We start from the raw sequence: 26,654 nt of genomic DNA, 5'->3' as shown, positions 1-26,654 counted from the left end.
AAGTCCCATAATAAAATTGCATTTTACTTCTGACCTGTTTTCTAAACTAAAGATCAGATTAAGCATATTAATACCACTAAATCTAATAATAAAGATGTTAAATAAGAAAACATACTGAATAAAAGTTGTAAAAGATGACTTGCATTCAGAATATATGAACCATCAGTTTGGTCTTTTGTAGTTTGTGTCTATTCTCTGCCATTGGCTAGTAACATTGTTCAAGGCCATTTCCTTCAGACTGGAACAGCCCAACTACATCAATTCAACGAATGCCCACATCGGAACAAACAATTGATAACATGAGACAAATGTGTGATAGATTATACTGTATGACTGTTATTGTTAGTAATAATTCACTGTGCAGAATTAGCAATGTTTGAGTGTTAATATTTGCAAGCTGACGGACGGATGACGCAGACACTGGAGCACAGCAGTTCTTGGGGTTTGGCCTCAGCGTTACAGCAGAACAACAGGCACAGCCTCACACTACATCAACTAGCCTAGAACTACATCTCATGCTGTTATTTGCTGCAGGAAATCGTTTTTTGTTGCTGTTTTTTTCTTTTTTCTTTTAAAAATATATGTTAGTGTCAAGATCACAAAATTTGGCTTTAGTGCAGTGGCTGTATGATTTAACGTAATAAATTGCATCAAAAACACCATTAAAAACTCACTTGGGTAACACACTTAGGCAACGATACAAACGATACACGGTTAAAAGCCCTGAACTTTGATTATTAAGACAGAGAGACACGTGGCAGATTATTCATGTTCATACATACTGTTTTATAAAACATGAATTCATAAAGATAAATGCATTACAAGCAAAAAAATAAATAAAATATAATATAAACCAAATATATTAGCCTTTATGAAAAAAACAAATATGATGTATATACATGTATTTCATATATTTAAAAAAAGTAAGAACATAAGAATAAGAATAATACAAAAACAATACTTCAAATAATTGTAACGTTTTGTAATCATGAATGGGAAAAGAATGCCTTCAAACCATAATGAATAAAAAAAGATTTTCGCTTTTCAGCCTTTAAGACCTGACTTCTATTGACTGCAGTGATTTTAGCTGATGTATTCGACATAAGGCATTGTTCAGAGAGGCAGCAAAATCGCTTTGTTTTGGTTAAGTCTGAACAGTTAAAAAAAAAAAAAAGTCAGTCTGCTAAAATCGGTGCGGGCGGCCATTCCTACAGGTCCCATCTTCAAAACAAATCCGATTTGTGTGCCACGTGAACAAGGCCCAAGTCTGCCCTACACTCTTGTAGTAGTGCCTTTTCCCCACTGGTGTCTGTTGTCTATCACACTTTATTCTGCAGAATTTCAGCGAGAGAACTGGAAAAACTTCCAGTGAGAGAGAATTTACAGTCCAAACATCACTTGAAGCAGCGAGGTGAGCATTGTAAACAGTTTTCAGAGCTTGGATGGAATGTTAGAAGCAACTGTCCTGCACATTATTCGTGTCTGTCGGATGCATGTGTTATTATGAGAGAGTGAAGCCGGTGGTGTTTGCGGGTGTCGTTTCTTGCGTCATATAGTAACGACTGTCTGTCCTGAAATCAATATCCTGTCTACCATCAGGGCCCTCATTCAAATGGTCAAGGATGTGTGCATGTGGCGGTGGAGTGTTAGTTTGGCCCCAAGAATCCTGTCACAGACGTGGGAAAGCTAATGCTGGGCGGAGGCATGTTGGGATTGATGGGAGACGTGGCGCCTGAGCTGGCGTGAGTGCCATGACCATTTGGATCTCTGTGTCCGCTGTACTGGCCGATGAAGGAGCCGTCCTCATTAAACTGGATGTCGACACTGTCTCCGTAGTCGGCTAGACTGTCTTTGCTACTGCGCTTGCTCTCGCAGATGGACTGCTGACTGATGGAGCACTTCTCCATATCACTGAAGGAGATACAGAGCAGACGCTTGGATTACAGCCAACCAGGAAATAAGAGCACAGTCACGACACAGTTAGAGAGAGAAAGCTGTTCTTACCTCTCCAGAGATCTGTGTGTGTGTGAGCGTGAGTATGAATGAAAGCAGAGACAAACAATCAGCGTTAGATGTTAGCAGGGTTAAAATTCACCCAAAATCTTTTTTCCCCCTCTACATTGTCGTTATTTTCATTCAAATTAATTGGGATTGCTAGTCAAGGGCTTAACAAACTCATTTTTGTGATAACCTAAAATTTGATCAAAATTGACATTTTTCACTTTTTTGCCGGTAGTTAAAAAATAACCTGTGCGCATTTCGACTTGCCAGCAGGGGGTCTGACACACAGACACACACATACATATGTTTACATTGGGGAAGTAGAGCCACATCCTAACTAAGGGGAGGTGACATATAGATACACATATGCACATATGGACTGAACAAGGGACATTACTACATATACCACTGCAGTAGTTCTTACCTAACCAGGGATGGAACAACTAACAGTGCAGGGATGGGCATAAGAAAACTGTCCAGGGAAAGGCATAGGTTTACAAAAAAGGCAAAGGACTGCCCAAAGATAATCTCATGTATGGGCACCTAGCCTAGCACAATGGCTGACCGAATGGTATGCAACACAATTACTAAGCCTGGAGTTAGGCTCCTCTGCTGAGCGGAGGGGAACTTTCTGGAAGAGTGGAAAAGGGCAAAGGGCACCCTGTAGAGGGCAATGGTGCCGCAAGCAAGACACCGAGCCCGCCCTCCCATCTATTACCTGTTCATACCCAACACACTGGAGGAAACCGGTTTAACCCAGAAACTGTAAAATCTTGCAAAGGTGTTAGGTCTCACCCAGCCTGTAGCTCTACAAATTCTTGCCAGAATAGTGTCGTGCACCAATGCCCAGGAGGAAGCGACACTCCAAGTAGAATGAGCTTATACACCCAAGGGGCATGGCTCGCCCTACCTATGGTAAGCCAAGGTGATGGCATCCACTAGCTAGTGTGCCAACCTCTGTTTGGAGAAAGCCTTTCCCTTCTGCTGACCTCTAAAGCAGACCAAGAACTGATTGAAACTTCTGAACCTCCGGGTGTGTTCCACCATGCGTAAAGTGTGAATGGGACACAGCAGTGCAAGGCCTGGGTCTGTCTCCTCTAGTCGCAGTGCTTGCAAGTTCACCACCGGATCCTGAAGGGAGTGGTGGGAACTTTGGGCACATATCCAGGCTGAGGTCTCAAGATCATGTAAGAATCATCTGGACCGAATTCAAAGCACATTTTGTCAAATGAAAATGCCTGCAGGTCCCTCACCCTCATGATGGAAGTAAACATGATAAGAAGTGCTGTCTGAAGGGACAAGATCTTGAGCTCAACTGACTCGAGCAGCTCAAAAGGAGCCTTCTGTAGTCCAGCAAGGACCGCAGAGAAATTCTAAGAGGGGATGAGGCGCGGTCTTGGAGGATTTAACCTCTAGGCACCTCTCAGGAAACTGACGATCAGAATGTGCTTTCCCGAGGACCATCAATCAGTGCGTCATGATCTGCCGCAATGACGACAACATACACTTTCAAGGTGGAAGGGGACAGCCTCCTCTCCAACCTTTCCTGCTGGAAAGAAAGCACCACACTGATTGGACATCTCTGCGGGGCTTCTTGGCGAGAATAACACCACTCGACAAACATACTACACTTCAGCACATAAGCCTGCCTAGTAGAGGGGGCCATAGCCTGAGTGATAGTATCAATCACTGCCTGTTCAAACCCTTCAGTCTACCATGCCCCATACAGAAGCCACACGTGGAATTTCCAGAGATCTGGACGAAGGTGCCATATAGTGCCCCATCCCTGAGAAAGGAGGTCCTTCGTCAGGGGGATTCACTAGGCAGGTGAGTTGTAACCATCAAGACCTGCTCTTCATTATCCCTGATCTTGCACAGGGTCTCTGTAAGGAAACTCACTGGAGAAAACACGCACTTGCACAGACTCTGGGGCCAGCTACATCTGTGCAGAGAGGGGGCCTCAATCAGGGAAAAAAACAACTGACAATGTCAAGTCAAGTCACCTTTATTTAAATACCGCTTTTAACAATACAGACTGTGTCAATGCAGGTTTACAGTATTAAATAAGAAAATAGTGTGTCAATAATGCAAAAGGACAATAGTAAGCACTCAAATTTTCAGTTAAAGTCAGTTCATCATTGATTGATCAGTGTTGTCTTTATCTAGCTCAGTTCAAATACTATCTGTACAGTCAAGTCGACAGAATTGCTGGAAATTAAGTGAGCTGGGAGGATGTGAGAGTGCATTGGCTGCTCGATTGAGCTCTCCTAGGAAATGAATGGCATGCAGCGATTTAAAAGGAGATGGCGAGCGAGTCATGACAGGCTACAAGAGCATACACCACCTTGATGGTTAGGTGCTTTCGCGCCGCATAATTTTAAGAACTTAGCTCTAGTTGACACTTAGTTCTAGGAGCTAGCCAGCATGATGGTTCCTGGAGAACCAATTTCTCCCTTGTGCTGTTTTCCTGGTGGCTTTCGCACCAGCAGCAGGAACTCTGAAGCAGCCGATAGTGACGTCTTTATTCGTGGCATTTTCAAACATCAGCAACCGCTGAATGGAGGACGCTGCATTCAGAGCTGGTTTTTGATGTGTGTTGTGGGTTTCATGATAACAGGGATGAATGCAAAAAAATCTGATTAAATCTCCTATGACAACTTGCAGTGTTATCATCAAGGCTGAGAAAAGAACAAAACACTGCAGACAACAGGTAAATGCCATTATTGCTGTTTTCCATGTTCCTGGAGTAAGTATGTTTACATGGCTTTTTAAAAATGCTGGGTAGCTGGTGTTTCACATGTTTTTGGCCCATCAGCATACACTGCGTCACTGATACTTTCTATAGAACTGTTTTAGACCCTACTCTGTTTAGGGGAAATAAATAAGCTCCTACTTCAGAGCAGAGATAGTTAGAGTACCCAAAAACTGTACTCAAGTAAAAGTACTTCTAGAAATATTTACTCAAGTAAAAGTAAAAGTAATAGTCTGAATAGTTGAGTGTCTTGAGTAAGAGTAAAAAAGTATTGGATAAAAAAACTACTTAAGTAGTTACTAGTTACTTTGGATCATGTACTGTATATCTATAGTCTATTTTTATTTATATATATATATATATATATATATAAAAAGTTATGTAATGCGTGTGCCAGTCTGTCTGTCTATCTATCTATCTATCTATCTATCTATCTATCTATCTATCTATCTATCTATCTATCTATCTATCTATCTATCTATCTATCTATCTATCTATCTATCTATCTATCTATCTATATACACACACACACACACACACACACACACTTGTTCAAAAGATTTGTAATGTTTTTTAAAAAATTTTTATGTAATTTATTTTCAGTGATGCAAATCAGAATTTTCATCGTTTTAGCTTTCTATTCATCAAAGAATCCTGAACAAAATGTCACAGGTTCCAAAAAATATTAAACCGCAAAACTGTTTCAAATACTGGTAATAAATCAATATATTAGAATCACTTCTGAAGGATCATATGACTCTGAAAACTGGCGTAACAGCTGATGAAATTTCTGATTTGCATCACTGAATTAAATTATATTTCAACGTATATGAATTATGTATTATAGCCTATATGTATATAACCTCTGACACGGAGAAGAGTGAAAACTCCTCACATGACCGGCTACCGGACATCTGAACATAATGAAACAAAAGCACATTGACGGATCTTCTTCCATCTGTTCTGCAAAATGTAAACAAATGTTGCATATATTTCTGCAAGTGTAAATATTGTGAAAATATCAGTATGAATTGTGTCCTCAGTATGCATCAGTATGCATTCCTCCTGGAACAGGCCATGCCGCTGCGCTCAAAGCTCTCGATGTTCTTAAACTTTCTGTTACAACCCTGAGTGAGAACCGCTTCAGGGGCCTCATTTATAAGCGTTGCGTACGCACAAAACCTGCCCTGAAAGAGGCCTACGCCACTTCCTACGCAAAAGGTGGGATTTATAAAAACAAACTTAATGGGAACATTTACGCACCTGCAAGCAAACTCTGACCCATGTGTACAAACTCTTTTTCCAGGAGTGAGAAAATTAATGAAGTTAACAACGATTTTAAACTCCGTTTTCATGTCGATATACACATTTACATTAAAAATCTGCATAATGACTTTACGTAATTTCAGTGCTTATTTACATTATGAGAGTGGAATATTTAAACAAAAATTAGGCTATATGAATTTAGACATATTTGTATTGGATGCGCTTCATCACTTTTCTTGTGTTATGTTTTAATGACAGCGAGGAGTGCTATAGGTGCACAATAATTCATCTTTAAACTGCAGATCTCAGGTTATGAGAATATTTTTAGCAAGAACAATGATGCGCACTTACTTCGATATTATGGCGGACACTGCTGGATACTCGGTGGTCGAACAGTCCATTGTCTGGTTTGAATAGGTCCCAATGATAACCTACTGTACAACCGCAGCTGCACAGAGGTGTTAATGTCGTGTGAAGGCATCTCCACAACATTATGAAAAATACCACTCTATTTGAAGGATACAACTGGAAGCCAAAGGTAAGATTTGCACGTTTCAGAAAACTGTACTTACACTGCAATAAATATAGGCTTTTCTAACAATAGCCAGTGTAAAAGAATGAGATCAAACGGTTATGCATAGTAAAACTAGGCGTTGTAAGCTCCATATATGGTGATTTCTGGGAGGAGTCGGGGTGGAGATGCACGTACCCTGACTGGGATGTATAAGGGAATTTTTGCGCATGTTCTGGCGTAGCATGGTTTTATAAATCTGAAAACTTGTGCATATGCAAAATCGACCTTTTGTGCCTACGTACACTTTTAGATTGAAATCTACGGAGAGTTTTATAAATGAGGCCCCAGATGACTCGGCGCGTGCGGCAGGGAACTGAACTAATCATTCAAACTGATTCGCGAACCGATTCACTGGTTTGATTAAGCCTTTGAACAGAATTGACTCCAAAGAATGAATCATTCGCGAATGGGCATCGCTCATTGCCCAGAGAAAAGTAGACGGCGCATTTGGAATAAATTGAAGCATTTTTAACTTTTATTGCATTAAGATAAAGTAACGAGAGGACCACAGTAACGAAGTAAAAGTACCGTTCTTTCACTAAAAATGTGCTTGAGTAAGAGTAAAAGTACAGATTTTTATATATACTCTAAAAGTATGTTACCCAAAAAATATATTCAAGTAAATGTAACTCGTTAGTAATGAGTTACATTTGCTTGAGTATATTTTCCACCAATAGTTCTAGGAACTTTGAAAAGGTTCCTCCAGTGAAAAAGCACCTGTTGAAGTACTCAACTGTTGCATTGTTGTCCGTCTGGATGAGCATATGCCTGCCTTGAAGCAGCAGATGAAACCGGTGTAAGGCAAGCAGTATCGTTAGCACCCCGATGCAATTGATATACTACTGCAGTTAAGGTCCTGTCCATGAGCCCGAGGATGTGTGCCCGTTGCATACAGTGCCCCAGCCAATTCTGCAGGCATCTGTTGTGACAACATGTCTCAACACTTGTTCTAAGGACACTCGAAGCACAGCAAGCCCCGTTGCACAACAAGGTCTGACCATGGCTGAATAAATGGCAACAGATAGGTGTAATGATCACCCGATGTGTGCCACAGTACCATGCTCATATCGAGCCAGTGCTGAAGCGGTCTCATATGCATCAATCCAAGCGCCGTTAACGTAGCTGTGGATGCCATAGTCCCACTGAAATAAAATTCAGAGGTTCCTGGGGCATGAGTTAGCCCCCTGAATGAATTAGGCAGTTCAGCACTGACTGGGCACGCTCGTTTGTGAGACGCACTGTCAAATAAACTTAATTCTGAGAAAAGAGATGCTCTGCACAGGGATGTTCTTTTCCCAGCTGACCCAAAGCCCCAGGTGGCTGAGGTACCTAAGCACCAAGTACCTGTGCTTGCACAGTAGATCTTGTGAGTAAGCTAATATAAGCCAGTCGTTGAGACAGTTGAGTATCCAAAATTCATAAAATTATGCGTTTCTGTGTCAACATCCCCAGACTCCATACAAGCATCACCAAAGGGACAACTGATGTGCCTGCAGGATTGCCATGGATTGCAGGGGCAGTGCACCTGGCCCACATCACTGTGAGCCTTGGAAGCCAGAGCTGAGGTCAGCTTACAGGCTTTGGATAGGAGTCGTGGATGGTTCCTCCAAATGGCAGTGTTTTGCGAGCAGAGATGTACCACAACCGTGCTCTCCACCTGGGGAACGTCATCATACCCCTTGCCTGTCAAGTCATCAAGGGTAGTAAGGAGGGAAGCGCTCAAGCGTGTAGGGTACCTTCCATGCTTTAGTGAGCTTTTCATGCACTTCCAAGAAGAAAGGCACTGGGGCAGAATGTGGCTGTGAGTCACGTCTAGAGCCCAGATGCCAGTCATTCACTTGCTCTTTTAGTTAGAATGCCTTGAAATGCACCTTAAAACACAGCCTGAGTAGTCTACCAAGTCTTTAACTTATAGCTTTTTAGAGGTGATAAGTTGCTTATACAAGCATTTAGCTCCAAAGTAAAAAGTCGATGCCCATCTTATTTACCTGTATGTACAGGGAGTGGCTTGGCATGCAAATTCCATTCGCCAATACTTATTGGCTGTTTCTTGTACTATTCAGAGGTGATTGGGCTCCCAAGCGAGACCGCAAAATATCAGTTACTGTGACTGACTCTCCATGCACCTGTTCACTTTTAATTAGAGACACATGGAAAGCGGCAAGTCACAGGATTTTTTTGGTGGCAGTGAAGGCGGTGTGCAATATTACTAATAATATTTATAATATTCTAAATAATTTGGCAGTTCTAAATATAATCTTATGCCAAATATAAATTCACTGCTTCTCTGTTTTCTCTCACTTCACACATGATGAAAAGGCATGTGTGTTACATTACTGCATGACTAATAACTAAAATGCAACTAACTATGTCTTTACTTTGTATTTAAAGCAGCACATTACGCTATGCATTAAAAAGTGTCGTGCCACTTGGCAGAGAGCACACATGGCACACACACACACACACACAAGCGCATACATAGAGAGAAAGAGTGAATATATGCATATGTACCATGTCAATCAACCTGTCAATCAAAATTCCAAATAATAAAAAAAGTCATCCAGACAATATCAAAGTTTTTATACAGTGGTGTAATATTTAATGGAAAACCATAATATATATACTCCTGTCTGAAATTTTAATTTATTAACTTTTTAAACTTCTGGACTAAAATAGGCCCCACTCAGGTCATGCATAGAGGAACAGAGAGGGTCAAGGTTTTGGAGAGTGACTATAGACATTTGTTTAAAGCATTTAATGCACCTGCCCTGTCCCAGACATGTGTAGATCATCTTACATTTCATTATAGTTGATAATAGTTGACGAACATGATGCAGGGTAACAACTCAATATAATAGAATGCACCCAATAGTTATATGCCCCTATAAAATTAAAGAGATTGGGGCAAAAATGCCCCTGTATGAGATTTATATCAAATGAAATAGTTAAGCAATATCACATGAGTGATGTTTTTATCCCGAATACCACGAGTGGAAATGCGATACTGATGTTATAAAACAGTGCAGTACATAAGAACCTATTGTTATATTTTAGACACAATAATGTCTATTTTATGTAATAATACATGTTATGAAAATCTACTGTATCTATTATATAATGTTATATGATATAAAAATATATATTACAGTATATCTAATAAAATCTCTCCAGAAATTCTACGTCACTCTCCAGGCCACTGACAGGTTCTGTGAGATTAAACTCTTCCTGGGTTACATAATAATGATTACCACAAAAGGGAAATGTCAGAGCTACTTGTGTAAATACACAATAATGTGACATAAACGGCACTTACTTGTACTCTCCAAACTCTCCATCTTTCATTGTGCGGGCCCCATTGACCTGATCCTCCTCTTTATCTTTCACTGAAATACAATAAATAAATATTACTTTCTAACAAATTGCCAAACAGACTATTCTTATTAAAAATGCCATACATAGGATGCCTCTGATAAGGGGTTGAGTGGGCTCTCCCGAGGAAGAGAAACAGATATATATACATACACACTGAACAAAATTATAAACGCAACACTTTTGTTTTTGCCCCCATTTTTCATGAGCTGAACTCAAAGATCTAAGACTTATTCTATGTACACAAAAGGCCTATTTCTCTCAAATATTGTTCACAAATCTGTCTAAATCTGTGTTAGTGGGCACTTCTCCTTTTCCGAGATAATCCATCCACCTCACAGGTGTGGCATATCAACATGCTGATTAGACAGCATGATTATTGCACATTATTGCCTTAGGCTGGCCACAATAAAAGGCCACTCTAAAATGTGCAGTTTTATCACACAGCACAATGCCACAGATGTCGCAAGTTTTGAGGGAGCGTGCAATTAGCATGCTGACTGCAGGAATGTCCACCAGAGCTGTTTCCCGTGAATTGAATGTTCATTTCTCTACCATAAGCCATCTCCAAAGGCGTTTCAGAGAATTTGGCAGTACATCCAACCGGCCTCACAACCGCAGACCACGTGTAACCACACCAGCCCAGAACCTCCACATCCAGCATCTTCACCTCCAAGATCGTCTGAGACCAGCCACCCGGACAGCTGCTGCAACAATCGGTTTGCATAACCAAAGAATTTCTGCACAAACTGTCAGAAACCATCTCAGGGAAGCTCATCTGCATGCTCGTTGTCCTCATCGGGGTCTCGACCTGACTGCAGTTCGTCGTCGTAACCGAATTGAGTGGGAAAATGCTCACATTCAATGGCGTCTGGGTGTTCAAGGTGTTCTCTTCACAGATGAATCCCGGTTTTCACTGTACAGGGCAGATGGCAGACAGCGTGTATGGTGTCGTGTGGGTGAGCGGTTTGCTGATGTCAACGTTGTGGATCGAGTGGCCCATGGTGGCGGTGGGGTTATGGGCAGGCATATGTTATGGACAGCGAACACAGGTGCATTTTATTGATAGCAGTTTGAACGCACAGAGATACCGTGACGAGATCCTGAGGCCCATTGTTGTGCCATTCATCCACTACCATCACCTCACCTCATGTTGCAGAATGATAATGCACAGCCCCATGTTGCAAGGATCTGTACATAATTCCTGGAAGCTGAAAACATCCCAGTTCTTGCATGGCCAGCATACTCACCGGAGATGTCACCCATTGAGCATGTTTGGGATGCTCTGGATCGGCGTATACGACAGCGTGTTCCAGTTCCTGCCAATATCCAGCAACTTCACACAGCCATTGAAGAGGAGTGAACAACCTGATCAACTCTATGCGAAGGATATGTGTTGCACTGCGTGAGGAAAATGGTGGTCACACCAGATACTGACTGGTTTTCGGACCCCCCCCCCCCCCCCCAATACAGTAAAACTGTCTTTTATTGTGGCCAGCGTAAGGCACACCTGTACAATAAGAGTTAGTGAGAAGTGCTCACTAACACAGATTTAGACAGTTTTTTGAACAATATTTCAGAGAAATAGGCCTTTTGTGTACATAGAAAAATCTTAGATCTTTGAGTTCAGCTCATGAAAAATGGGGGCAAAAACAAAAGTGTTGCGTTTATTATTTTGTCCAGTGTATATATTGTGTGGAGGCATTTTTCAGTATGGTGTAGTGGTTCTTTCTCAATTCTAGTCCTGGGGTACCACTGCTCTGGATCTCCCTTCTAATGAGCTGATGATCGGAATCAGGTGCATTAAAAAAGGAAGACATACAAAATGTGCAGAACAGTTGTGCCCCAGGACTGGAATTGAGAACGTGGTGCAGCGGGTATTAACATTTTTATATCATCAGCAATTGATGCAGCGTTGAGTTCCCATATGAACGTCAAGCATGTACCCTGGTTCCCAGAGAAGAGAACCATATGCTGTGTTGAGTTGCCATACTGCATGTCTGCATCTCTTTCTTCAGACAAATAGAACTCAATGGTGTCTAATGCAGGTGCACTTTTATAGTCACGTCAGTGCGCTGAGTAATGTCACATGACTGCCTCGGCCAACAGAACTGGTGTGTTCCCATAATGCATATATTGCAAAAGTTAAACTACCAATAGCAAATTCTGACCATAATACATTGCAGCGTATTCCTCTACTGTACTTTGCTGAAGTCAAGCAAGCCTGTAACCAAGGTGGTGAGATTTTGGTCTCCTGAGAATGCTGAGATATTGAAAGGCTGTTTTATCTGTGCTCATTGGGAAGCACTGTAAGATCCAAGCATTGACAGGCATAATGAAATCAGGTCTGCGTATGCCAAGTTCTGTGTAGATTCTGTGATACCAGTTAAACAGGTCAAACATTTTCCAACAACAAGCCTTATATCACCAAGGAGGTTAATGAGTGTAAACACACATTCTCTCTCTCTCTCTCTCTCTCTCTCTCTCTCTCTCTCTCACACACACACACACACACACACACACTTGGCTTTTAATCAGAGGGACTCTGAACCTATGAAATAAATGTTCCCAAAGTAGCTTAATCACAAAATAATAGAAACTCATAAGCATTATAGAGATTTAATCGATATTCAAAAAAGTTGTGGTCTAAGGTACGGTGTATAACTATTATAATACCTAAAAGGAAAGATATGGGCTTAATGAGCTTGATTTTTACAGTGTAGGTTTTGATGTTAACTCCTGTGATTCTAATGATGTTCTGGGCGCTGTTATGATTCTGTACTCAATCTTCCAATAATACTGGGTGATGTTATTAAAGTTTTAAAAAGGTCTAGACACTATAAAAGATGTCTGGTCTGGATGGTCTTTCTGCATTTTATCCTGAAAACATTTGCAGAGGAATTAGCCCCTGCACGGGTGGACATTATCCAAATGTATATCAATTGACATATTCCAGATGTTTGAAAAAAAATAAACTTTTATTATACCAGTTCAAGTCCTGAGGTGTATAATGACTGTTGCCCTTAACATGTAATGTGATGCCATGTTTGGAGTGGCTCATGGTGTGGAAGCTTAAAGAAGAGTTTAAGGACTATCTTGATCCCTATCAGAACAAAAGGGGCACTAATAATGCTATCCTGATTATGCAGCATCATATTGTAAAACATCTGGAGGATCCTAATGCTCAGGCCATGTTTTTCTTCCTTGATCTGAGCTCTGCTTTCAATACCATGCAGCCACACCTTATGCTCTCCAAACTTAACATTTTGGCTGTCAATCCAAACAGTATTAAATAGTTCCATTCATTTCTTACCGGTAGGACTCAACAAGTTCATGTGAAGCAGACTATTGCCAAGTGCAGGTCCATTAGTATTGGTGTTCCCCAAGGGTACGTATGTTCACCACTGTTATTTACACTATACACTAATGAGTATAGGAGTCACCATCCTGGGAATATTTTAGAAAACTTTCAAATGATACTGACATTCTTGGTATTCTGTATAAGGACAGGGACTTTCAGCATTATGCTACAGAGATTGCCAATTTAATTGCATGGAGTAAAGAACACAGTCTTTTAATTAATGATTCTACTACCTCCATCTGGTTGATGTTTTCACACCCGAGGTTTAATTACAACTGGGACTAAGTCAAAAACATCAGACCACAGAAGGCTGCTATCATCAAGAACGAGAGACATATAATGATTTTTTTCAGCAAACTGTGGGAGGTGCTTTGTGTGTTACCTGAATACTTTCCTCCCTTGCTCTTCTTGATGTAGCACAGAATGAGCAGCACCAGCAGCAGCAGAACCATGGCGCTGATGAGTCCGATGAACCAGCCCTGAGTCGCAAAGCTGCTGGGCAGCACATGCAGCTCTGAGAAAGAGACAACACGTGTGAAGTGATATTCAGGCAAGTGTGGTGACCCATACTCGGAATTCGTGCTCTGCATTTAACCCATCCAACATGCACGCACACACACACACACACACACACACAGTAGTGAACACACACACACACACACACTGTGAACATACACCCGGAGCAGTGGGCAGCCATTTTATGCTGCAGCGCCCGGGGAGCAGTTGGGGGTTCGGTGTCTTGCTCAAGGGCACCTCAGTCGTGGTATTGAGGGTGGAGAGAGCGCTGGACATTCACTCCCCCCACCTACAATCCCTGCCGGCCGAGACTCAAACCTGCAACCTTTGGATTACAAGTCCGACTCTCTAACCATTAGGCCACGACTTCCCCTGTGAGAGCATGGAACAAATGAAACAATCCAGAGATGGTTGTTACTAGCCTGTACCTGGTCCAGCTGTTTTGAATTCCCAGGAGTTGTTTCCGGGCAGGATCCGTAGGTGGTACTGAATGCCTGGAGACAGACCCTGCAGCTGATAGAATGCCTGCGAGGAGTTGACCTTCTCCGACTCTTCCCATTCACCACCCACTACCAGACACACAAACAACATCATCATTGATGAGTTCAGCATGAATAGCATACATTTTTTTTCAGGTTTTCTCATGGGGGGGGGCATTTGGCCAAAACCTGTACCTCCAACCCACACAAATCAGTACTGATCAGTACACCTACACCGTAACGTCGATCATACCAATAAATTCAGCCAAATTACCATTTGTCATTAAAAAGCTTTAATTTGTCATATTTTACTGATAAATTAGAATCCCGCTATGTGAGCCTTTGAGCATAGTGGCCAAAAAATCCAACATTTTGCCTTTTATCTAACTATAATATCAACATCCAACTTGCTTAAAATCTCTACATTTCAATGCAAAAGAATTGAAGACACTTCAATGGCATGTATTTTTCCCTATTTTTGCTCATCCTATGACATCCTATGAATGGTGTGCCTAATTTGGCCCACATACCCTGGTTTAGGCATCTTTACTATAGAGGATACACATTTATATATGACCCTACAGCACAAAAGCAGTCATGAGTAACACAGGTATATTTGTAGCAATAGCCAACAATACATTGTATGGATCAAAATTATACATTTTTCTTTTATGCCAAAAATCATTAGGATATTAAATAAAGATCATGTTCCATGAAGATATTTTGTAAATTTCCTACCGTAACTGTTTCAAAACTTAATATTTGATTAGTAATAGGCATTGCTAAGAACTTCATTTGGACAACTTTAAAGGTGATTTTCTCAATATTTAGATTTTTTCACCATCAGATTCCAGATTTTCAAATACTTCTATCTCAGCCTATGTCCTATCCTAACAAACCATACATCAATGGAAATCGTTTTTATTCAGCTTTCAGATGATGCATAAATCTCAATCAATTAAATTCAATAAAAAAAGACCCTTATGACTGGTTTTGTGGTACAGGGTCACATATATCTCTTTATATATAAATATGCTATATTTAGATTTTAGATACATTTTAGAGTTCATCCGAACATGAAAAAAATATACACTAGCTATAAATACAAATTATGATTACAGACTTTCATCGCTAATGTTTGATGATGGTGATCAACAACATCAATGATGATACTATGACAGAGGGAAAACGAACTATGTTTCATTCCTCCAGGGTTCAGGAAAAGTAGATCAAAGTTGATCAGACTCTCACCACTTTTTTTCAGGTAACGGAAGAAAAAGGCAATGTTACGCTGTCTTTCTCCTGGCAACCAACTGACGTTAACCGATGTTTGTCCAGCTTCAATGTTGATTGCAGATGGTGGTTCTGCAGAGGGAACAGGTAGATAATACAGTATTGTAGATCAGAAAAGATTATATTGTGTACTGTAATACACTAAACTGAGAATGCTGGAATTTTGACTGCAGTTTCACCTCCATCCAACAAGGTGGCACCCTCCATTTCTATAGGCTCCCCATCACCAGCAGCGGTGAGTGCTCTGAGTTTGAAGTGGTATTGGATCTGAGGATTCAGACCCTTCAGTGTGAACTCAGTTTCAAGGGGGAGGTTGATGGATTCCACCAGTTGTGCGCTCGAAATTCCAGGCGCAGCTAAACAGAGGACAGAACAGAAACCCATCAGAATTAATAAGACTTCACATATAATAAAACTGATAACTTGTTCTTAAATACATTAAAAATCACCGATAGGCAGTGTTGGGGGGGGGGGGGGGGGGGGGTAATACATTACAAGTAACGTGAGTTATGTAATCAGATTTTTTTTTTCATCTCTGGTGTGTTGCCATGCTGAGAGAAATGGGGAGTAAGCGCAGAGGCACTGTGAGCGCTGTGTGAACATGATGTTACTGTAATTCTACTGTAGACTAAATGTTATGGAAGCAAAATAATGCCAATAGTTTTTGAAACATAAAGCATGCTGAATTCTACAAATCGAAAAAAAAGATGCATTGCAATTAACAGTGCTTGCATTTTAATGCCTTGTATTTCAAGGGCTTGCATTTTTAAGTCCTGAAATTTAACAGTTGTTTATTTAAGCTGTGAATATTTCAATTCTAAATATTTCACACACATTTTCATAATTAAAAATTCAATAATTCATATTCACCTTACAGAATTCACTTCCAAAATATTCAGTCTGTTTAAAAATGCGATGTATAATATTCGACAGGCAAATTTCGGTCATTTTATTTCACTTTCCAAATTCGCTGCCACAAATTCAGTGGTTAAAATTCGGCAGAAAATTCGGCGTTGCACATCCGGGACCCGCAGGAATAGCAGTAGAGCACCGATGCATGATCTCCAGCTGATCAGCCGCTCACCAGCAGGTGGCGCAATCGGCTTTTGATGAAGGCCATTCATTCACAAAAACTGATTTGCAGAAATGGAGCAAGTGCTAAGTAGAAGTTTTGATGATTTTTTAATTCTTTATTTCGGTTGCTTAGTTTCTGTAACTTTGTATCATGGCTTGTGTGACTGTGCTGTAATACTGGGGTTCCCGTCACACTCCAGCATTCCCCGATGACGCGTAACCGCCTCAGTGATATAACTAATACAGTGATACAAGACCTCAGATCTCAGAACACACTTTACTGATGATTATGCCAACTATATTCAGGCAAGCAGATGTGGAATATGAACTAACGTGCAAGGTTTCACGCTGTTTCCCTCAGAAATTGGTTAAAGAAAACACGTAGCAATGACAGCTATTATTAGGCTTGTTTGAGATCAAAGGCGGATATCGCGTTATTCTCACTCATGTGCTGCTGATAAACGTGATATAATTTCAGTTCTGTTGTTTTTATATGTATATAGATATGATGAACAAGACACTCAAAGTGCTTGCTATTCAATCCCATACGAAAGAAAGGCGTATTTATCCTCCATTTCTACTTTAATACAAATTTTTATAGAAATATGACAACAATAACATCTCACACAGAGATCGCACTGTCATAGTGTTTGGGAATATTCAAGAATAATTTAAAATACACAATCACAAGAAATCAGATAAAAAAATAAAATAAATAAAACATTTTAGCAGGAACGCAGCATCACAGTTGCGTGAACAAATGAGCTGTGTCTCAGTCAGTGGTTTCCCATCATGCTCTTGAGCACAGTCGTTGGAGAGCAATCCGACAGCCGCCTCGTCGGCACTTCAGCATGACATCAGAACAAGGCGGAGTAACTCGGACACTTTTTATTTATTTATTTTAAAATGTGTTTATGATAACTATTATTTATTTGTTTTTCTCTTTATATTTCTTTTTTGTTATTACTATTATTTAGGTATTTACTGTTTTGTATTCTGGCTGTGTATGTATTTTATTGCTTTGACTATTTCCCCTGTGAATGTTATACGTTTAATAATAAAAAAAATAAAAGTAAAACAAACTCGGACACTTTTCTAACTGGCATGCATCTCGTGGTGATCAATGGTGATGCAGATTTTGCTTTATAATTTGTTACTTTATATTATGTACATTTAAGCAGATGAGCCTAGAATATAAGCCCCACAACCAACAAGTTTCACCAAACTTTTTTTCTCCCACAGAAAACCAAGCGCGGTAGTTTTAGGTTTGATATTCGCCTAGGCTGCTTTAGGGACCGTCTGCACATTTATCTCACAGTACAAAATTAAGTAATAATTTATTTAATTTAAATGTAATTATTACATTTCAATAATTTATTCCAATTATTATTTATTCAAACATGTTTACAGTAAATGAATAATTTACTCAAACTGACTAAATAAATATTGCAAGTATCTCACCTTAGACAATACTTTCCCTAAGTATGTACCCTACACAAATATTTAAGAAAAAATTACAGTAATTCACCAAAATGTAATTTTCCTGCTCCAAATGTTGTATGTTACTAGTAACCAGACTGACTCACTGCACTTGACATTTTGCCAACATCTTCCTCACTGTAGCAGTATATAATTGTTCTTAAGAAATTACTGTAATTCACAAAGCTTTTTTTTTTTTTTGTATAAAATGTTGATGTACTTTATGTACATTAAGTGAGGTATTAGCACAATTTCACCTATAGTAAGTCAGTCTAGTCACTAGGAATGTACTACAAACTTTGGACTACAACCTTTGGAACATGAACAATTCCTTTTTTGGGTTCTTACTGATTTTTTTTTTTTGTTTGTGTTTTAAATAATTGTAAATTGTACATACAGTAAGGGAGATATTGGCAAAATGTCAACCCACTACAACCTGTGGAACATGAAAAACCCTTATGTAGTTTTTTCAAAAAATATATTTGTGTACTGTTCATACCATAAGGGAGATATTGGCAAAATCTAACCTGTAGTAAGCCAGTTTTGTACCTAGCAACGTACTACTGTTGGAACATGAGAAAAAAAAATAAAAATCTTTCAGGGATTTATTTTATATGTTAATAATTGTGTAATGTACATATATAAAAAGGGCGGTATTGGCACAATCTCATCTGTAGTAAATCATTATGAGCAATACAAGCTTTACAGTTTGAAAGCGTGTTATTTTAAATGTTAAGACATTTTAATTTAAATACATTGGACGTTTTAACCCAGTCGGTGGTATTGTCAGACGGCCCCTTACGTGCGAAAGCACGTCAATGCTTTCTCCGGTTTACATTTGCAGCAACAATACACCTAGGCGGTTTTGAACTCCTTTTTTATGTCGATATAAAGTGGTTGCTTACTGTTAAAACTAATCGTGGTATTGATATATTTGTAGGACTGTCAACTCTATAGATCAGTGGTAAGGGAAAGCAATGAAAATGCAGCACGTTGCGTTCTTCTGACCTCATTTGCTTGCCTGAATATAGTTGGCATAATCATCAGTAAAGTGTGTTCTGAGATCTGAGGTCTTGTATCACTGTATTAGTTATATCACTGAGGCGGTTACGCGTCATCGGGGAATGCTGGAGTGTGACGGGAACCCCAGTATTACAGCACAGTCACACAAGCCATGATACAAAGTTACAGAAACTAAGCAACCGAAATAAAGAATTAAAAAATCATCAAAACTTCTACTTAGCACTTGCTCCATTTCTGCAAATCAGTTTTTGTGAATGAATGGCCTTCATCAAAAGCCGATTGCGCCACCTGCTGGTGAGCGGCTGATCAGCTGGAGATCATGCATCGGTGCTCTACTGCTATTCCTGCGGGTCCCGGATGTGCAACGCCGAATTTTCTGCCGAATTTTAACCACTGAATTTGTGGCAGCGAATTTGGAAAGTGAAATAAAATGACCGAAATTTGCCTGTCGAATATTATACATCGCATTTTTAAACAGACTGAATATTTTGGAAGTGAATTCTGTAAGGTGAATATGAATTATTGAATTTTTAATTATGAAAATGTGTGTGAAATATTTAGAATTGAAATATTCACAGCTTAAATAAACAACTGTTAAATTTCAGGACTTAAAAATGCAAGCCCTGGAAATACAAGGCATTAAAATGCAAGCACTGTTAATTGCAATGCATCTTTTTTTTCGATTTGTGGAATTCAGCATGCTTTATGTTTCAAAAACTATTGGCATTATTCTGCTTCCATAAAATGTCAACATGCATTAATTCATCTTACTGCACAAAAACAGATTAATAAAATTGAAACAAAAAAAAACATTCCAAACTCAAAATATGATGCAAACCTGCAATGTATATGTTAAATAGCATACATATCAACAAGTGTTTTTGCTGCTGACCTTCGATCATCCAATTCAACCATACTAATAAGCAAAAATGACTTCAGATAAACTAAACATTTGTGCTTCATTTTTTATTGCTGAAGAATGTTGAACTTTCTTCTCCTGTGTTCTACTATACAGACGTAAATTTACTTTTCCCTCAGCCTGAGGCTTATTCATTTCAGTTTTGGTGCAAAAGTGCTTTTACGTTTGCCAAAAATAGAACTTTTTATATTAAAAACAAACAGGCAAGCCCCCAGGTTTAAAAAGAAATGCATAGGTAATGAAAAATGTAGCGCAAAAGTAAATTAACACAATTCTTTCTATAAAAAGTAACTAAAGTAATTAGTTACTTTTTTTTAGGGAGTAATGCATTATTTTAATGCATTAGTATTAAAATGAACTTTTCCTAACACTGCTGATAGGCAGATATAAGCATACAGTCGGGAAAATAATTATTTGATCCCCTGCTGATTTTGTAACTTTGCCCACTTAAAAAAAGAAGGGTTTATCATTTTTATGGTATGTTTATTTTAACTGATAGAGACAGAATATCAAACAAAATGAAGAAAAAAAAACTGTTCACAAATGTTAAAAAAGATTACATTTTAGTAAGTCAAATAAGTATTTGATCCCCAAGCAAAACATGACTTAGTCAAGTCACCTTTATTTATATAGCGCTTTTAACAATGTATATTGTGTCAAAGGAACTGCACAATATCAAAAAAGGAAAATAGTGTGTCAATAATGTAAAATGAAAAGATTAAAAAAAGATTTTCAGTTAAAGGCATTTCATTATTGAATTCAGTGATGTCATCATCCAGCTCAGTTCAGTTTAAATAGTGTCTTTGCAATCAGGTCGACGATATCACTGGAAATGAAGTACTTGGTAATCACAGAGGTCAGATGTTTCTTGTGGGTGGCCACCAGGTTTGCACACATCTCAGGAGGGATTTTGTCCCACTCCTCTTTGCAGATCCTCTCCAAGTCATCAAGGTTTCGAGGCTGACATTTGACAACTCGAACCTTCAGCTCCCTCCACAGATTTTCTATGGGATTAAGGTCTGGAGACTGGCTAGGCCACTCCAGGACCTTAATGTGCTTCTTCTTGAGCCACTGCTTTGTTGGTTTGGCCGTGTGTTTCGGGTCACTGTCATGCTGGAAGACCCATCCATGACCCATTTTCAGTGCCCTGGCTGAGGGAAGGAGGTTCTGACCTAATATTTTATTGAGTTGATGCCAAAGAGCTGGATTTTGGTCTCATCTGACCACACTCTCACCCAGTTCTCCTCTGAATGATTGGTAAACTTCAGACGGGCTGTACATGTGCTTTCTTGAGCAGGGGGAGCTTGCGGGTGCTGCAAGATTTCTGTCCTTCACGGCGTAGTGTGTTACCAATTGTTTTCTTGGTGACTATGGTCCCAGCTGCCTTGAGATCATTGACAAGATCCTCTTGTGTAGTTCTGGGCTGATTCCTCACCGTTCTCATGATCATTGACACTCCACAAGGTGAGATCTTGCATGGAGCTCCAGACCGAGAGAGATTGACAGTTATTTTGTGTTTCTTCCATTTGTGAATAATTGCAACAACTGTTGTCACCTTCTCACCAAGCTGCTTGGCGATGGTCTTGTAGCCCATTCTAGCCTTGTGTAGGTCTACAATCCTGTCCCTGATATCCTTGGGCAGCTCTTTGGTCTTGGCCATGGTAGTGGAGAGTTTGGAATGGAAGATACAGATTCTATGGACAGGTGTCTTTTATACACACAACGAGCTGAAATTAGGAGTATCTTCTTAAAGTGACAGGACTAATCTGTGTTCCACATGTGCACATAACCAATCGGTGAGAGCCAAAATTCCTGCTGGTTGGTAGGGGATCAAATAATTATTTGACTATGTCACGAATCTGGTCCATGCTCTCCCAATTAACCACCACTAGAGGTCACCCGTTCACCACTATGGCTTTTTCACTCACAACACTTTGGACTCCATTTCCCACAATCCATTGCACTGACGACATGCACAGCTGTTCACTATCTCGCCCACACCTGATTATCATTTCACAATCACCATCACTCACTATTTAAGCCTGGGACTTGCTCTTGCTCACTGCCGAGTATTGTTAGCGTTTATCACTCACCCAGCGATAGCTACTTTACAGAGCCATTGTTATAGTCCTAGTCTTGCCTTGTTTATCTTGTTGTGTCTGACCCTGCCCGTGTTTCCTGGATTAACCCGTCGCCTTGCCGTTTGGACTCTGTTTGCTCTGTCTTGCCCTTGCCATAACTGTTTGCCGACCATGTTTCACAATAAAGCTTTGCATATGGATCCGCACGTCTCACGTCTCGTCAGCCCCGTAACAGACTTACTAAAATGTAAATATTTTTTTACCATTTATATGCTGCTTTTTTCTGGATTTTTTGTTTGATATTCTGTCTCTATCAGTTAAAATAAACATACCATAAAAATTATAAACGCTGCTTTTTTTTAAGTGGGCAAACTTACAAAATCAGCAGGGGATCAAATAATTATTTTCCCCACTGTATCTCCAAGGTAAACAAGCTGTTCTCATGTGTGCTATTTATCAATTTAAGGTAAATACCATCCGTTTGTAAACTACTGACTGTGCTCTGGCTTGGAATCATCGATCACACTGAACTCAAACTTCACTAACAGTCGGTATAATCTATCGATGTATCAGCTGTAACCGAAACAATTGCAGAACTTAATTCATTGATACTGTATTATTTTTTTGCTGCTTAAATGATCTGTATTTATAATGGTTGATTCCTGCCAATTCTCACTGGTTGAAGCTGTTTCAAAGCTATCTATATTATATAAAGTGCTAGTAAACTTGAAATAAATAATCCTGAGTTGACCCACGTTCATAGTACTGTAGCAGGTAGCCTATGAGCACTCCGTTGGGTTTGTCTGGAGCTTCCCAGCGCAGGGTGATCTCTGTCTCAGAAGGGCTCTCGAAGGTCAAGAATGAAACTGGTCCTGGAGCTGGATGCCAGAAGAGCACAAGTTCAGAGGATCTAAATCCACATTCTTATAGAGGTTTTCACATGCGCTATAAAAAGTGACCTTACCGCCCTCTGGAGTGCTAAAGTGATACGCCTTCGAATGCGGACCTTCACCTTTGCTGTTGAAAGGTGCAACTGTCAGAGTATAGTTCGAGTAAAACTGCAAGTTGCTGACGACCATCTCCACCTTTTTTCCATGAACCACAATCACTCTGTTCCTGTCCGCTGCTGGTTCTTGCATTGGCAGGCCTCTTCGGCTGTGAGTTCTGGGGCTTTCCTTTCTCAGATGGATCTCGAAAGAGAGAGAGAGAGCGAGAGAAAAAAACAGCTATGAGAATCAGCAGCCCCTCTAGAATTTTTTATGTTCTGGGAATGTTTTCAGCAGCATGTTTTATTTTTGTTCCCAGAATGTTCTGCTAAAAGGTAGGATAACATTCTCTAAAAACATTCTAAAAATGTTTATTATGTTATGGTAACATTATCCCCTAACATTCTAATAAAGATTTTAGCGGGAAGTTTCCCATTGCACTAGATGTGGACTTGTGGATGTAAATTTTTGGTTGAAATTGAAAACCCAACCTACGCTTGATGTCAACGTCCATTGTCATTAAATAATTCCAAAAAAGCAACATTACCAGCTTCACTTATTATAAACCAGATTGGCTTTATTTTTGTCATACAATTACAAAAGTTCTTATTAAGATTAACAGATGTTTAGATGTTGACTAAAGTTTGTTATAGCAAAAACAACAAGAGAAAATGTGATTAGCTGATGATCAACTGATCTCATTTAGAGTCTAATCTATGCTATTAATTTCATGTTAGTGACTACAGCAATGCATTTCAACAGCATGAGATCCTGCAGTGCTTTAATCAGATAATCTGTATTTATATCTGTAATTTTAAAAACACACTGTTCATGAATCATTTTGAACTACTGATTGTTTAGGCACACACAGACATCAAGAGTCAGGTTATGAATCTCAACAATGGTGACATGCTTCATGCTGCAATGCATTCTGGGTGCATCATACAATACTCATCCATGGCTCGCAGAATGCATTGCGGCATGAAGCATGTCACCATTGTTGAGATTCATAACCTGACTCTTGAAATTTGTGTGTCTTTATACCAATTTTTTTTTATTTATTTAATGCTTGAAGAGATCTTATTAAAACACTGCTGGATCTCAGTCTGAAGAACCACTGAGTGACTGTAATAAATAATGTTCAACTTGTGGAAAAAATCAGAAAAACAGATCGCTACATAATGATTAGCTTTATCATCAGCAAATAACCAGTATTATCTAATCACATTTTTTTGCTGTTTTGCCATAACAAACATAGCTATCACAGCTAGAGAAAAAACACTGAGAAGTCAAGAGTCAAACTGCCCAGCTAAAGGAAACACTGATCACAATAATCAAACCAAACTATTACTTTTAAACCGACATCAACATCTAAACCTCTGTTAATATCATAAGACATTTTGTACATATATGACAGAAATAAAGTCAACCTGGTTTATAACAGGGAAGCTTGAAACTGGAAGCTGTTTTTGGAGTTATTTAATAAAGTTGGAGTTTCATCAAACAAAGTTTGGGTTTTACTTTCAACCAAAATTTGAAAGCAACATTTGAGTCCACATCCAATGTTAGGGGATAATGTTCTAATAATGTTATCAATAAAAATGATTACAGAATGTTTCTAGAAAATGTTATCCTATATTTTAGGAGAAAATTCTGGGAACTAAAATAAAACTTGCCACTGAAAACATTCCCAGAATTTAAGATAAAGTTCTCAGAACATTCTTAGAACAACAACATTTCTAGCTGGGAGCCAAGTGCAGAAATTATAAATTATGGTTTATAGATCATGTACCTTGTAGCCGAGTAAGTTTCCACGGACAGATTCAATTCTGACTGGACTCCATCTTACCAGGACAGCGGTTTTGTTCAGCTCAGTCACTGCCACCTCTGAAGGAGCATCCAGAGGTACTGTGAGAGATTGAGAGACATTTCTATGAAACTGTCAAAAGATTTTTAAAAATAAACAGAAAAATACTTTTTCTAGAAATGCTGGGCTAAGATAAAGCAAAGCACAGGGTAAAACTGAAGCAGGAAATGTTTGAGAACGCACAGTCTTCCCCCGAGTGGCCGATGTTAGCATCTGGTTCTGGTCCTGTGCCAAGCTCATTGACTGCCTGAACTTTAATCTCAAAGGGGATGAAGGTCCCACTGACGTTCACAATGAACGGAGGATTTGAGGCGCTGCTTTCATTCCAATGTGGACTCCTGCCTGAAGCTTGACGCCAGTAGATCTTGTACTTAAAACCTGGTCCGTTAAAGTGTTGGCGCTCCAGTTCCTTTCGAATGTAAAAAAGTAAAAAAAAAGAGATTAATCGTAACAATTGCATCAAAGACATCTTCTCTTCTCGTCTTCGTGTAATATGGCTTTCTCTTTTGGAGAAGACTCCTGGAGAGCGACCATCCTGCAGACTTCAGCTCAAACGCCTGTCTGTAATGATCCACACTGAACACCTGGATGAGCTGTCTCAGGTGTGTTTGATTGGAGTTGAGCTGAGATCTGCAGAATGGCAGCTCACCAGGAGCAGCGCTGGAGATCGTTAATCACCTGCCATGTGATGACCATAGTGTTTGGATCAGCAGACACCGTTGTTACATTCTCTGGGTTCATGTCAGGTTCTGTGTGCAAGCGAGATCATTAATACAATAAGGCTTTTTCTTCTTTTTTTAAAGATTTATTATAGAGTTTTTTTGCTTTATTGTGATAGGCCAGTTATTAGACAGGAAGTGAAGTGGGAGAGAGAGGGGGATGAGATTGGGAAAGGTCAGTGAGCCTCAGGACTCAAACTCGGGACATTTATATGTTCAGCGCGCTGCCCGTGAGACTTCTGGCGCTGACACAATATAGCTTTTTTTAAATTAACAAATTTCTACCAATTTATAAATCACCACCTTGTAAAATAAATTTTCTCATGAGATTGGGATGAAACGTCTTAGGTTATGTATGTAACCCCAGTTCCTCGAAGGAACGAGACGCTGCGTCAGGAGACGCTTTGGGGAATGCCTACAGCGTAACCGGCTCTGAATACCAATGAAATCTGTTCAATAGATGGGAGGGGCGTCACGGGCGAAGTGACGTAATAACCAGCTGGTATAAAAGCATGTGCGGTGAAACCGGCGTCAGCTTCAAGATTGAAGCAAGCGCTAGCAGGGATGCCGGAAGTGTGACCTCGCGACGCAGCGTCTCGTTCCTTCGAGGAACTGGGGTTACATACGTAACCTAAGACGTTCCTCTTCAGGAACTCGAGCTGCGTCAGGAGACGCTTTGGGGAACGTGATACCCAAAGCACCAGACTTCCAAGTCCCTGCCCTGTGTGTATCCATACGGGGAGAGACAGCTAGGGCAAGAGAACGGAAGAGACTGGAGTGGCTCGCATGTCCAGGCCATAAAATCTGACAAAGGTCAGGGGCGTGGACCATCCCGCAGCGTTGCAGATGTCCTGGATAGGGACACCTGCGAGAAAGGCCTGGAGGCTGCCACACT

General features: G+C 39.9%; 1 protein-coding gene across 1 annotated transcript in view; it reads right to left on the bottom strand.

The window, feature by feature from the left end:
- Positions 1-573: 573 nt before the first annotated feature.
- LOC306860127 (neural cell adhesion molecule L1.1-like) overlaps positions 574-26,654 on the bottom strand; it is a 91,167-nt gene continuing 65,086 nt past the window's right edge. The window contains exons 17-27 of the mRNA XM_079401671.1: positions 25,719-25,789; positions 25,224-25,449; positions 24,966-25,081; positions 23,152-23,377; positions 22,943-23,065; positions 15,791-15,967; positions 15,570-15,683; positions 14,268-14,408; positions 13,706-13,837; positions 9,907-9,976; positions 574-1,911 (exon numbers count right to left, since the gene is read on the bottom strand). Coding sequence (XP_079257797.1) covers positions 1,647-1,911; positions 9,907-9,976; positions 13,706-13,837; positions 14,268-14,408; positions 15,570-15,683; positions 15,791-15,967; positions 22,943-23,065; positions 23,152-23,377; positions 24,966-25,081; positions 25,224-25,449; positions 25,719-25,789 — 1,661 coding nt within the window. The 3' untranslated portion in view covers positions 574-1,646. The remainder of the gene's footprint in view (positions 1,912-9,906; positions 9,977-13,705; positions 13,838-14,267; positions 14,409-15,569; positions 15,684-15,790; positions 15,968-22,942; positions 23,066-23,151; positions 23,378-24,965; positions 25,082-25,223; positions 25,450-25,718; positions 25,790-26,654) is intronic.

The sequence above is a fragment of the Barbus barbus genome, assembly GCF_936440315.1.
Source record: "Barbus barbus genome assembly, chromosome: 41".
Lineage (NCBI taxonomy): Eukaryota > Metazoa > Chordata > Actinopteri > Cypriniformes > Cyprinidae > Barbus > Barbus barbus.
The sequence above is the reverse complement of the archived record's forward strand: the minus strand, read 5'-3'. Positions and strand labels throughout refer to the sequence as shown.